This window comes from Morone saxatilis, unplaced genomic scaffold (genome assembly GCF_004916995.1).
Source record: "Morone saxatilis isolate NCDOM2014 unplaced genomic scaffold, NCSU_SB_2.0 Contig14, whole genome shotgun sequence".
In the NCBI taxonomy this organism is placed as follows: domain Eukaryota; kingdom Metazoa; phylum Chordata; class Actinopteri; family Moronidae; genus Morone; species Morone saxatilis.
Window position 1 is genome coordinate 18,332,978 of NW_023339696.1, and position 14,808 is coordinate 18,347,785.

General features: G+C 39.3%; 2 protein-coding genes across 2 annotated transcripts; both read left to right on the forward strand.

Moving 5' to 3' along the window:
- The first annotated feature begins 116 nt into the window (after positions 1 to 116).
- Positions 117 to 6,476, forward strand: slc35b1 (solute carrier family 35 member B1). The gene is made up of 9 exons (XM_035655509.1): positions 117 to 646; positions 1,596 to 1,699; positions 1,974 to 2,104; positions 2,215 to 2,245; positions 2,761 to 2,921; positions 3,068 to 3,194; positions 4,966 to 5,072; positions 5,262 to 5,415; positions 5,811 to 6,476. Exons 1-9 carry the CDS (start codon positions 522 to 524, stop codon positions 5,861 to 5,863), a joined length of 993 nt encoding a protein of 330 aa, XP_035511402.1. The 5' UTR covers positions 117 to 521; the 3' UTR covers positions 5,864 to 6,476.
- Positions 6,477 to 7,553: 1,077 nt separating this feature from the next.
- Positions 7,554 to 9,875, forward strand: ndufa4l (NADH:ubiquinone oxidoreductase subunit A4, like). The gene is given in 5 exon segments (XM_035655756.1): positions 7,554 to 7,719; positions 8,727 to 8,756; positions 8,758 to 8,822; positions 9,098 to 9,158; positions 9,587 to 9,875. Coding segments are annotated over 5 exon segments (255 nt in total). The 5' UTR covers positions 7,554 to 7,677; the 3' UTR covers positions 9,644 to 9,875.
- The last annotated feature ends 4,933 nt before the right edge of the window (positions 9,876 to 14,808 follow it).

Below are 14,808 nucleotides of genomic sequence, written 5' to 3' on the forward strand. Positions count from 1 at the left end.
CACAAGTGCATGAAAGTGTGTATTAAAAAAAAAATAGAGTATCTAGGGGATTAATAAAGTCTTCTTCCAATTCTGGCGTTGCTGTGGACACCGATGAGGTCTTTTCACTAAATACAGGCTGTAATTTCTCAATGAAAACACGAACTGAGCTCGACTGACGGTGCTTTTACCTGCTTTTTTCCGCTTTACCCGATGCCTCTGATGTTTACAGCCGTGCTGGAGAATACATGTAGTGTGTGTGTGGAGACAGGAGACACCCCAGAATGATACATAATAAACAAATGGCACGATAGACTTGACTGTCTGTGCAGTAGTCCGGACAATTCAAGATACCGTCAGCAAGTCTTTTGCACATTTAGTCATCACCGTGCACAAGACGGTTTTGGCAACAAGGGAAAAAAAAAAAAAACAACGTTGCCTCAGAAACCGTGACATCGGCTATAGTGGAGCGGGACGTCGGTGTGAGGGGCGCCGGGAGCGGAGCGGTGTCGGTTTCCATACCCGGACTGGTGGACGACGGTATGGCTGCAGGAAAGGGAGCTGGGAAACCCGCCTCGCCGTGGGACAGTATGCGGATACGGTTCATCGTTTGCTTCCTCGGAGTCTTTGTGTGTTATTTTTATTACGGAATCTTACAAGAGACCATGTAAGTAATAGTTACCGGCTTAGTTTTCTAGTTTTTTTTTTTTCTGTGCCAAATTCCATTAAAAAAATCGCCGGTTTAATGTTGGCTTGCATGTCGAGAGTTTCCCAATAAATATGAGTTTTATGTGAACTTGATATAGCTTTAGGTAATGCACAACAAAGTACACAATGTGCTAGTGTATTCATGTATTTCGTTATGTGTATTGCATGTGAGCTACTACAGGGTTGCCTGTACGAATACTAAAGAAACATCTGACATTAAATCATCAGGTTTTTGAGTGGAGTTCTGACATTCTGTTCATATTAGAAAATGCCCATATACCCTTAAGCAGGTGGTCTCTATTCCCAGTTTACTAAAACTACCGTGTCCTTCATAGATGGGGTAATTATTTTGTTATCTTAACATGTAACTGTAAAAAACAAATATCCAGTCATAAAGGTTTTTTATTTGTGGTTCTCTAGATAGAGTAAATGAAGCAAGCCTCTATGGCATATCAAATACTGAGGCGTGACTCAGATGGTATGTTGTTGGGGTGACGGTGATCATATCTGGTTTCAAAATGATTACTCAAAACTTGTGTCTCCTAAGCAGTTCTTTCACAAAACTTCCATTTCCTTTCATTATAAGATTAATTTTTTTAGATAAACAATACTGACATTACTGTCTTGGTGATTATTGACCGTTGACACTATTATAAGCAATAGTCTTATAATATTCTTGGTCCTCTAACGAAATGTCACCACTACCTCCCCTTCCTGTCAGTTGTAATTTAATGCATTGTGGCCTCTACTTTCGGAGGGGCCTTTTCATAGCTTGGAGACCCATGAAAGCGCTCCACTCCACACCCATGCACCTGCCAGCCAGGCCGTTATAAACTACTTCAGTTTCAGATTAATTGTCTGTGACATTTTGTACTCAACACAGTGTTGTTTGTCTGACTTTTTTTCAGAACCCGGGGGGATTATGGTCAGGGAGACAAAAAGGAGAAGTTCAGGTTCGCCCGGACATTGGTCTTAATCCAGTGCATTATCAGTGCTCTGTTTGCTAAGATCTGTGAGTATCTGCTCTACAAAACATACACACACATTAATAAAAGGTGTTAATACAGTAAAGCATCCAAAATGTGTTTCTGAAGTTGTGAAACTGCCAGGCAATCTTTCAAGAAGGAAGGAAGTGTTTTGAATTTTATCAGCGTATCCGTGTTTTACTTATACATTTGCATTGCAGATGTACATTTAGTCAAGTTCCTGTTATTACAATCTTGTAAATCTATGATACTATGGCTTGTTGTTGCCTCTTGAAGAATAATCTTCCTCTTTATCATCAGTGATCCAGTTTTTTGAGGGCTCCAAGCCGGACCACACCAAGAGCTGGCTCTATGGTCTGTGTTCCCTTTCTTATCTTGGAGCCATGGTGTCCAGTAACTCTGCCCTTCAGTATGTCAACTACCCCACACAGGTGAGTCTGTGCTTTTAGAGGAAGGCAAAGCTAGTTGGTAAACATGATTCTTTTGGATTCATTAATGCTGGGTGCTATCGTATCCTTAAGTTATGTTTCTGTTCTGATAGGTGTTGGGAAAATCCTGCAAGCCCATACCAGGTAAGTCTGATAATATCACTATTAGTTAGCCTTCTGCTCTCTGTCTACATATCACTGAGATACCTGCAGATCACATACATAATATGATTTTACCAGCTGGTAACATGTATAATGACAATGCCTGAATATTTGTGGTTATATACAATATGCTACAAAATCTTAAAAAGAAAAAAAAGAGTTAGTAAAAACACTCAAGTAATAATCAGGTGCAGTCCAATACATCTCATGTCCAGTGCAAATACAAAGTACAAAAACATCAGTATAACAGTTATTAACTAACTTTCTATTAACTATCAAACACATGTGGCTCTTGGTGAAAAAGGCAGGTTACAGTATGTTCTGTTTGTACATGAAGATTATTTCTCGCCCCTCAAAGCTTGGTTATCTTTTGTTACACATACAGAAACACACACACACACTCTTTCACCATTCATATTTTCCACTTTCAAGGGTGAAGGCCTGACACTGTTTCCGGGTTAAAAACCATCCATCATACTGTTGTTGTGTTGTTGCAGTGATGATTCTCGGTGTGACGATACTGAGGAAGAAGTATCCATTGGCTAAGTACCTGTGTGTGCTGCTTATCGTGAGCGGTGTAGCTCTGTTCCTCTACAAACCCAACAAGAGCTCAGCTGTTGCGGAGGACCATGTTTTTGGGTTCGGAGAGATTCTGTTGGTGAGTTGATAAAGCTTCAAGTTTCATTAATTCCATTTATTTCCCTTTTATTGCCATGATGATTGCAGATATATCTGTCTCTCCCTACTGTAGACATGGTTACTGTGACATTTCATGGGTTAGCTGTGTGTTTTGCTGTATCATAGCTGGTGTCCCTCACATTGGACGGCTTGACTGGTGTGGCCCAGGACCATATGAGAAGTCGCTTCCAGACGAGTGCCAACCACATGATGCTGAACATCAACATGTGGTCCACTCTGGTGCTAGGACTAGGTGAGTTAGCCGTGCTCTCTGCCAAACTCTTGTCTAACTGAACATCTGTCTTGAAGTGCCAGGACCACCAAACTACATCAGGCCGTTTCACTGACTGGCACACCTGCAGCCTGAGAGGAGAGACTAATGAGCAAAATCACCTTGATACAGTTCAGTACTGCCAAAATATAGCAGACTGAAAAACTGATGTAGTGAATGTCCTTCTGCAAAGCTCTCTAAATAATATATTATTTATATTATATAATTAAATATTTGTTGGTACATTCATGGCTATTTGTTACCGTGTTATATTTTAAACTAATTTATACACATCACTACATAACATCTTAAAGATTAAGTCTTTGCATTAAAGTGCTGTAGTGTTTGTATATCCTGGCACACACACACACATGCACATATATTGTGTTTACATTGCTCACAGTGCCACATTATATAGGATACTTGGGTATTCTGCAGTTTTGCACATGTACTGTTAAAATATTTAATTTACAGGTACATTTCTGCTCACTAAAAATCTGAAAAGCTCTAAAATAATCTGACCTGAAGACTGAGGTCAGACTTAAAATCAAGTCGAGGTCTTTTGTTAGCATGCTGGTCTCATTGAGCTGCTTGTCCAGTCAACAGTATAGCAATATATCATATCGCTTTAAAGGTCCAGTGTGTAACATTTAGAAGGATCTGTGTGCAGAAATGGAATATAATATTCATAGGAATGTCGAATGTGTAAAATCACCTAGTTTTTATTAGCTTACTTTAGCCGTTTTTATCTGCAGAGGGAGTTTGTCTTTCTTCTAGGGTCATTTAGTATTAACAGCTGAATTATATAATTGCTGTTGGTGTAATGTATTCTTAAAACGTAATGTCATAATTAGTTGTGTTTTTTTTTTTTTTTTTATCATCACAATGAATTCTTTTCTGGACCTAAGAATGAATAGCTGCTGTGATGCAGTAGCTAATGGCAGTCTGAATAAGAACAAGAAAAAAACAATAAGAACTGCATTAGAGTCTCTTTAAGAAAAGGTGAACACAATTCTCTCAGGAGCCAAAAACTCATTAATTCAGTCGAAGCAAAGTGTTCAGCGTTATCTTTATAGATAAGGAATCATGCACCTCAAAGCCCTCAGTTCTGTGAGGAGGTTGCTATAATATGCTGAAGAGGGAGGCACATAAAACAAATGCAATATAACGAGGGGCTTTCTAAGGTTAGGCACTAATGGGCTGTAAGATAAAGATCAAAAGGTCAAAGTCAGTATGAGAACGGAGAGACTGTTATCATTCTTATAACAAACTAATTGGCAGTGCCTCCTGCCTCCTGTCTCCTAGTAAGTGCCCATCTCTGCTGCACATCAGCTTGCCACTTCCATAGGCCTTATTAAATTTTAAAAATGACTTTTCTTCCCTTTTAAAAGTGATAAATTCAGTTCCAGGCTGCATTAAAATGCCTTCTGATGTCCTCAATTTTAGTTTGTGAAAACTGCACGTACCTAAGCCTTTGATAGCTTTGAAGTGCTGATATTTCCCAAGATGCAAAGGTATTCTTATACCTCCACTCCCACAGATTCATGCCACCCCCACAGGCTTCATATAATTGCTGTTACCGTAACGTACCACTTGGTGGTGCCGAATGCCCACTCTGTGAACACTGGGATCTGATTTTCTCTGCCACCGATGTGCAGAAATATGTGACATGTTTAATTACTGAGTTGTTTTTGAAATTACATGTATGTTATTTTCCTTTTTATATTAACATGTTCTTCCTCTCTGCTCTCAGCGGTATTGTGGACAGGAGAGGTGTGGGAATTCCTAAGTTTTACTGAACGCCATCCAAACATCATCTACAATATTCTTCTGTTTGGTGTGACCAGTGCTTTAGGACAGGTGGGTTGATGGATAAAACGAGTGTCTATGTGTAGGCTGATGTTCGGTTGCTGCTGTTCTGTCGGTGCGAAGAAAAGAAATCCTTTGCTTTCATAAAAGTTTTGGAATGAATGCTTACAGATGACAAGCTTCCTGACTGTGTATATTTAAACTACACTCCTTAACGTGTTTTTAAAATTCCTTTACCAGACCTTCATCTTTATGACCGTGGTGTATTTTGGGCCTCTGACTTGCTCCATTGTCACCACTACAAGGAAGTTCTTCACCATCCTCGGCTCTGTTATTCTGTTTGGCAACGTCATGAGTACGATGCAGTGGGTCGGCACCATCCTGGTGTTTCTCGGTGAGAGTCCAATCTGGTTTAACACTCTGTTGCCCTCCCTGGATTTATTGTCAGTGTCTGTCACTCTGGCTCTTCCCCCTGCCATTACATAAAGATATCACTTTTTTCCAGTGTAAAACTGATGACTATAACACTAGCTAAATGTTTGCAATAACATGGTAGAAGCCTTCAACTGTAGCCTAAGACTGTAAACTGTGTGTGTTTGTTATAACAAACATTTAAGTCTAATTGGGGAATAGTGGCACAACCCACTTGGTAAATGCTTATATTTTTAAATGTTTTTATTGGTTAAATTGGTAATTCTGTTGGTTAAATCCAGAGTGTAAAGTGATTTCTGTTCAGCTGCTGAGGCTTTCTCTTGTTCCTCAATCACATCTTTGGTTCTCTCACTTTAGGTCTCGGATTCGATGCTAAATTTGGCAAAACCCCCAAGAAGACGACACACTAAAACATCTGGAGCACATGAGAGAAAGACAGAAACATTGCACATCAAATGGAAACACTCTAAAGCCAGTATCCTAGTTTCATAAGACATCATGTACAGGCATACAGTATGTGCCTATTATTTGTTTAAGTATGGTTTAGATTTTCTGTGTTTAATCAGAAAGTTCTTGTAGTTTTCAACCCCAGCTTCTGTTGTGTGGTGAAGAGACGTGTTTTACTTGGGATCAAGTCCTGAATGAACTGTGATAAGTCATTTACATCTTTTTCTTTTTACCACAAGATACCACACTGGTGGATGGATTTGGACTGGCTGAAAGACACAAGTGGAAAATACTATATTTAGACAAATAGTTTTTTCTGAAACCAGCTCACCTCCCTAAGATGGATATTGAACCAAACAAGGCCTAAGACATTTTTTAACATTAACTTACCACCAAATAAGGCTTGGTTTACAAATCATTGCTTGAATATGTGTAATCACATGTATGTCCATGTCTGAAATACAAACATTTGTATGTCGCCTGTTGTGTTATGTCCAATCTTATCGTTAAATTGTTTTTACTTTTATTTTCTACAAGTTGAAAATAACTTGCCATAAAAGGGAAATTGTGATATAATATGGTGATTTTCTTTTTATTCCACTGACTTCACTTGATTAGTTAACATCCGTTAGTTGAGATACTCTCTGATTGGATGCTGCTTGCTGGAAATGGCTGTAAAATATCCAACAAACCCTTATTGTTCAACATCAATCATTTCCACCAGCAATTTATGTGTCTGTTAGCCAAATTAAAAAGTATATTACCAATTGTGTGTTTTACCACTTATCACTTCATTCTTAAGAAATTCTGTCTACTGATATTGAGAAAGTTTTGTATTTTTGAGCAGAAAAAACAAACAAATAAAAGCATTCAAACACATTTTGATAGTAGGAAAGCACATTGGATTTATAAAGTTAATATCTGTTATCAGCAGCATGTAACAACACCAAACTCCTAAATATGAGGCACCTTAAATCGATATTTTAAGTGTAAAACGGAGAAAACCAGTTCCAAAACGTGGAATAGTGGTTATAATTTAGGACACAGCTCCATAAACCTGAATATTAACATACTGACTTAAAAATAAATGTGTTTTCTCTCTAGTCTGATGGGAGGAAACAGCGCTCCCTGCTGTCATATTGTGATCCATACAGTTCTGTTATCTCCATCCTGTCACTGACATCAATGAATACATCGATTTATTTATTTATTTCATTAAATTGTGGCATTTTACCCCTCTAATGAGAACTAAACTAATATAACATGAGGTTGTTAATACCACAACTTTGTAAAATAAGTAATAATAAAGATCAGATATAGCCACGTTATGTGAAACAGGATCAAATACACACACTACAATATATACAGTATATATAACGTTACATATATATATATATATGCAGTATATATATATACATATATAGAGAGTGTAACTTTGGTGCATTGTTTTTGTTTTCGGGTTAAAAACAGGTGATTTTAACCACTTCATATTTGCCAGAATAAAATGCTATGCAGAAATAAAGGCTGCAGCATTTTGATAAAAAAACGCAAAAAATACTTTTTTTTTTTAAATTTCATGCTGTATGTTATAAGTGCTCTAAACACTTCATATAGTATTTAATAATGATGTGTTTTCGCCACTGTCAGTCAGGCAGTATGCTAAGCGTCCTAAATATCCCCTCGGCCTTTTCTTCAGCAGCAGCGTTTTGGAAACACAGTTCGTAATCTGTTTATTTCTGCACAATTTGGGGAAAATCCGCCTCCGCAAGCGTCGAAAATGCTCGCCACAGTCCGCAGACAGCTTAGGAACCACCCAGCTGTAAGTACAACCCGGTTATATCCAGTAAATGTTCATTTTGGAGTCTCTTTTCCAAACTTGGGTGTATCTGGGATTTTTGTTTTTGTGGCTTAACTTAGCTTAGCTCAACTAGTTAGCGTGGTTAGCTGACTTTGACCGCGCTGACTTTGAGAAATTGTGTTTTTAAAATAAAATGCAGACACGCCTCACCGATTGATTCCTTGTGTAGTCATTTATTGGTTTATGCACATTTCCCCAATATGCGCCAATACTTTAGGCATTTGATGCTTTGGAGTCAAACCAGGTCACGACTTTTACCCCACAAGACGATAGCACGCTGATTATTAGCCGAGGAAAAGAGGCTCAAAATAGCGACTGGTGCTACTAGTTTGCAAGGTAGCTGTTGGAGGATTGTTTACTTTCGTTTTTTGAAGCCACACAGTCATTTCTGTACAGCTTTGAAAAGTGGTGTCTGGAGGAAAGTTGTAAATGTGGCGAATAGTTGGTTTAAATGGGCTCAACTCAACACACGACAGCTGGGCAAGGGCAAGGAAATGCAGGCAGGGTGAACAGAGGTTGTGTTTAATGTTACCTCACAGTTGCATTTTGTAGTTAACAGTCAGTTTTATTGGTTTTATTTTGCCCTGACTGGTTGTGCAAGCTTTCTCAGTGTGTTACTTTATTGAGCTGTGGAAGTTTCAGAGTACGATATTCCTTTATTTTGTCCCACAATGGAGGAGAATCCAATGTTACAGCAGGCAAAGTGGATAGGAGACCATAAACAGTATAAAAACAGTAAGAGTAGGGGGAGAATACGCTGAGTCAACTATAATAAACAGTAAGAATCCCACAGGGAGCCAATACCGGGGTAACGAGACGGACTAGTAGCAGCAGTGTGCACAGTGGGCAATAGGGAGTGGGGCGTGCCGTGCACCGAGTGAAGGAAATGTTGCGACGGATGATGTGGAAAGGTGTGTGCGCTGTGAACTTAGCTGAGGATCCGTCACGGCGTGTCGTGTCACTTGCAGGGCTGATCCCTTTCGATGTTCATCGGTGGCAGGAGCAGCCATGTCCCTGATGTACCTGCGCCAGCGTCTGGGCTGGAGGAACTGCTCTGAGGGTGGGTCTGGGGTGGAGCCGAGCGCGCCCCCACTTCCGTCACGAAACGATCAGAGGAAGCGCGGATCCTGTGATGTCGTGTTATTCGGTACTGCTGCGAAGTGGGCTGGTGTGCAAAGGGTGGTATATGTGTCAGTGCCTAACGGGGAGGGGCAGAGGGGGGGGGGGAAGATAAAGAAGCTGACAGTTTTGCAGCTTAGTTTTTGTAAGTCTGCTACTACCTGCCTATGTCAAGTTACAGTCTGTTGATTTAATCTTTTAAAATGTTTCTCCTCTGCAGCTGGGATCGCAAGAACAACCCAGAGCCCTGGAACAAGATGGCCCCAACGGATCAGTACAAGGTGTCCCTCCGTCGTCTCTTAAAAAAAAAATCTTACTAAACTAATCACGCTGCGTTACAGTCTTGATTTTCAGTGCCGAGGAGTGTAGGTGGTTGTATTCAGGGATCGTAGTATGGATCTTTGCCAGACTTGTTGCTGAGCCGTGGATTATTCCTTCAGTTGGATTAATCAGATGACATAATCTGGTGAATGCTGACTTGTAGTAACAAATCTGATAAAGTCATTAACTGCGTACACTTACTCAAAAGTAACTGTCAGAAGACAAGAAAGCAAATTAATAAAGTGTTCATGTATGTATGTTAGTTAAATACAAGATTTAATACATCAGAATCTAAACCCTGAAACAAAGTTTAGGTCACCTGATTACTTTTTTTTTTATATGAAATGTCTCCATTTATCTCGTGCTAAGATTTTCTTTGTATTCTTAGTTCTATGCAGTCAACATGGACTACAGCAAGCTGAAGAAGCAGGGCCCTGATTTCTAAACATCACGTCTCCTGGACCAAAAGCACAAAGATGAGCTGATCCGCACAGCCCCATTTTGGAACTTCCTCCAGGAACCTAAGGGATTGCAGAGGCTAAATCCGCACAATGATTCATATTTAAGTTACCTCATTGCATCCCATTGGCATTTTAAAACCCTTGTCTCCAGTTTCTTATTTTCAATGGTTGTCAATAAAGTGAAGGAGGCTTTCCTCCTCCATACAGAGAAAATTACCCGTTTCATTTATTGTGATTTTGTTTATGGGCACTTTGTTTTCCATGTCATTTTTATTTCTGTTGTCACTTTTGATGCATATTTTGCATACACTTGTTTACATTTCCACTAAGACCTCCCACACTCTGTTTACAGTTATGTAATGCTTTGCTGTTACTATATGGGCTTTGCTTTCACCTCATTTCCCCTTTGTCCTACCTCAACCTCAGCTGCTGTTGCATTATGTGGCACACTATTCTTGGCTGCTATCCAGAGTGTTATCGGTATAGCGGGGGCAGACATTAACCTGGTCACATTTCAGCTGTGGGCTCCCTCTGGTGGCAGCTGTGGCAATCCAGTCGATGTGGTGATGAAACCTCATCAGTATTTAGTACAGTTTATGAGGCCTACAAGCTGCCCAGTGCCTGTGCTGCATACGTTTCCTTTAAGCTTTCAGAAGATGTTGCAATTACAGACTTTAAAGGGAACAGTGAGACTCTCCCCCGCAAAGGTTGACTTATGTTTGTTTAAAGCAATAACGTGTTCATGCGCTGTGGAACCGGGGCTCTGTGGTGGGACGTGCAGAGGTGTTTCTCCTTATAGAATGCCATCGCTCTCATCCAGATGAGTTTGTAAATGTCAACAGGTCGTGCTGTCCCATATGCAGCACGGAAAAATGCGACAAGGATGAGCAGCCAACGCAGTGCAGAAAATGTCAAGGAGACCTTCATATTTGAATAGAAGCCCACGTCTAGATCTTCACCCACCCTCTCCAGTGCTGGAGCCTTTTCTATTTTTTTCCCACCGGGGAAAACGAAAATGAACTCCTGGCACAACGTAACAATGCTTCATTTTGGAACAACTTTTTTGTTTCAACGTGTTCACCTTGTTGACTAAGCACTCGGACCCAAAATAACCACTATTATTTCAATAATTCTTGAAAATGGCAATGACACAAAACTGTTTTTATTTTTCTGAGCTCATTGTCAGGTTTTCTTGAACCGAGTACATTACAATCACAGGTATACCCGATATAAATAAACAGTAAAATTGCTAAATGAAACATCTGCTTAGGAAAGTAAATGCATGCCAAGGTTTAACATTCAGGGTCTGTACACGATAAAAGAGCAACTGAAAATGCTTCTACAATTCAGGGATTTTCTAATCTTTCTACACCTTTCAAGCTAATGTTATGCATCAGTGATTTTGTAACTCAATATTTCTACATCTGAAGAATAAAATCCATTAAAATTTAAATATTTTCGTTGTCATGACTGTTTAAAATCAACAAGCCAAAACAACTCAGAGAGTGGTTTGTGAGCTAAATGCTAACGTCAGCATGTTAATATGTTTTAGCAGGTACATGCATGTTAATATTTGCTGGAGTTGATGGGAGTGCCTTTAGTTCAGCAAGTATTTAGTCACAAACCAAAAATGAAATGTTACCCCTATGATAGCAATAAATGAAGACTTAAAGGGATAGTTTGTCCTAAAATCAAAAACCTATTTTTCCTCTTGTCTGTAGTACTATTTATCTATGTAGATTGTTTTGGTGTGAGTTGCTGAAATATGGAGATAAAATTTAGACAAATTTCCCTCCGGGGATCAATAAAGTACTGTCCCTTTAAGGAATCACCAAGAGTCCATCCCGTAGTCATCAAGACATTTCAGTCAAAACCACTAATGTTAATTATGGTAGGGCTGAAGCTAACCCTTAAAGGATCACCAAAGTGAGTTGGACTGCTCCTCTGGGGACCGTAAATGTCTGTAGAAAATTATTTGTCAATCCATCAAATCTAATAGCCTGTTGTTGGCATGTTTCAGTCTGGACCACCGTGGTGGTTGCAAGCATGGCTTGAGATTTTATAAACCACACATCAAAATGAATTGTTTTAGTAGACAGTTTACCGACCATTTGCTTTTACATTTGGCCTGAGAGATATTGATTTAGGACAATCTTTATAATGCAGTTACATAGAAAATTGATTTTGGTTACATGTTTAGTGTTTGGTTGCCTGATGTTAAAGCTCTGTAGTCTCTGCCAGTCCATTACTTCTGGCTGAGGAGCTTTCCTAATCACCAAACCAGATAACAGTCAGCACCAAGGGTCATCTTTTGACAGACAGCCGCAGGGTTCAGAGTTCAAATGGCTTCATGCCTGTGAATTCTCTGAGGGACGCTGGCTGAACACAACTGTAGAGCCAATCTGACCTGCATCTTTACCTTCCTCCTGCTGACCCCTGACCCCTCTGTTGAATCCAGCCCTTTTCTGCTACACTGCAAAGGTAACATTGAAAAAATAATGAGGGAAAATAATGTGAGGTGAGGCGCAAGGCGGTTGCTGCAGGAGCAAATTATCTTCTAAAGGTCATGCCAAAGGTCAGGCAGTCCAGAAACGGGGAGTAAAGAGAATTCTGCACCATTCATACCAACAAAGTCCTTACCAAAGCATCTTCATAGAGCCTGTTTCAAAGACTGTGCAAGGGAAGGAGTGCTTAATAAACTTCATATAGGCTACTTATGTCATCTTACACCCACATACATGCACAGATGCCTTGAATGCTTAGAAATATTGTTCCCTTGAACAAAAAAAGCACATTATTTAGTTTGAATTCAAGGTGTTTTACTGTGTTTGCCATGCATAATATGGCAGCTGGGATTTTCTGTTTTATGAAATGAGCATAAAAATGTACATAAAGCTTATGCAACGTTGACGAAGTACAGTCTGTCAGCAGCAGCTAGAGTCCTGTGTTATCTTTTCAAGTATTTTTATCTTTAGTATTTTGCAGGGGATTATGTAGAAATACAGATGACATTTAGCTGGCTGAAATTACTGCTTTTTCTTTATCATTTATGAAACCATCACCGCCAAGAAAAAAATCCACAGCGTTTTTTCTTTCTTTGGCAGCTTTTTTCCCCACAGAGGTGATATTACTGAGTTCATGCTTATGTTAACAACAAGTTGTGAAGACAAACTCAAAGTACGCATACAACAAACATGAACATCATTCATTTAGAGTAATGTTTCTGGCCACCTGGTTTATGTAGTCAAATATTCAGGCTCTTTAGCAACTAAATGCTCCACTCATTATCAGAATATAATAATGCTTCTGACTGAAAAGTGAGGCCAATTTGAAGTTCCTTAAATCTGCATTCCTTATAATGACCAGCAGGGGGAGACTCCGTTGGTTTCAAAAAGAAGTCCAATTGCATGGACTGTAATGGTAAAATTACCCTCACTTGATTTATTACGAGTGAACTATATTCTAATGAGTTTATGGCCCCATTTGCCAGTTTCCCGTCTTCTTCCATACAGCATGATGTTCATTTTGTAAATTTTGGTCCCATTTAGAGTTGAATTGATTGCGTGGCTACCTTGTGATTGACAAATCATTCTCAGTGTGTCCTTCCAGCGCAACACACCAGGTTCATGAAGCTCAGCTCAAAAGATCAAATTAGGCAGTGCTGATCAAATATTGATCAATATTCTATTACTGCATTCCCCATTTCTCATCTCAGATAAACATTTGTGTACTGTTTAGCGTGGGTAGAGCTGAATGAAGCCTGGTTAATGCAAACAGCCACCTGTGACTGCACCCACTTATCACTAAAAACAGCCATTCCCTTAATTATGCATAACTTTAAGCCTTCCTATAATTTAAATGGGTAAGTTATATAAAAATTCACCCCCTGTACAGTTACCATGAATGGGAAAATTATCTATAGAGACCGAAACTAGGTTGTACACATGTTTATTTGTGCTGTAAAGTTGGGCATTTTAATATGGGGCCTTACGGAGATAGACTTACTTCTAAGTGCACAGTGGGTTTAGCTCTCTAGTATTGCTGTAATCTGGTCATTAATTGCAATGTTTATTAGTGCTGCTTTAAAGGTGATAAAATTAATTAATCAGTTCTCTTTTTAAATCTTTAGTTTCTTATATATAAAGTCTTAATTATGAACTTCATAAATTAAATGTTTAATTGTTTTAATCAACCACTAGGGAGCTCTAAATGTCTTTCATCTAACTGCAAATTAAATTTTTTGCCAAATATTCAATGAGTACATCATTCAAATTTCAGTCCATCTCATTTTAATCTATCCCTCATTGATGAAAAGAGAGTTGTGTCTCCTACAAACATTTAAATAAATGCTTTTGCCCTAACTGGAGAAATGAAATCATATGTAGAAGCTCCTCCTCCTCTCCCCTTCACAGCTCCTCTTGTCACAAAACATTATATCTTGTCTATATTTATATCTTTAGAACTTGTTTTTACTTTATACACTTTATATTTGCAGATGATAAACTTTCTTTAACATGTGCTGTCTCAAATGGCCACAAAATAACCTTCTTCAATTTATTATTTTCTACCGATATTTCACACTGAACGACAGAGAGACGAAACAAAACCAGTATTCTGAACCCGAGAGAAAAAAACACACAGTGATAGCTTTCATCCACTTTTATCTCTGTCAATAGCGCCTCTGTAATGCCTTAGTTACCTCTCAATTACCTCTCTATTTCACTCAGTCAGACACATACACAGACATACACGCTCACAGATGCATTACTGAAGGAATAAACTGCTTTCCCTCCCCTGCTGTGAGCTGTGTTGAGTAATGAGTGAAAGCATTTCTCCTTCTGATTCTCGCCGAGAGGGTGCCTCTCATTTTTTTGCCATTTGGTGTTCAACTCAGAGCTGCTCTCCACTCGTTCTTGCTGTGTTTCACCCCTGCTTCGTCCTTTGTTTTTCTCCCTTCTGTCTTCCTCACTCCTCCTTTTTTCAAGAGTTTTATTTTGATGAAGCCCAGTTATGGACACACACTCATACACAGCCAACAGAGAGAGAGAGAGAGAGAGAGAGAGAGAGAGACAGAGAGACAGAGAGAGAGAGAGAGAGAGAGAGACAGAGAGAGAGACAGAGAGAGAGAGAGAGAGAGACAGAGAGAGAG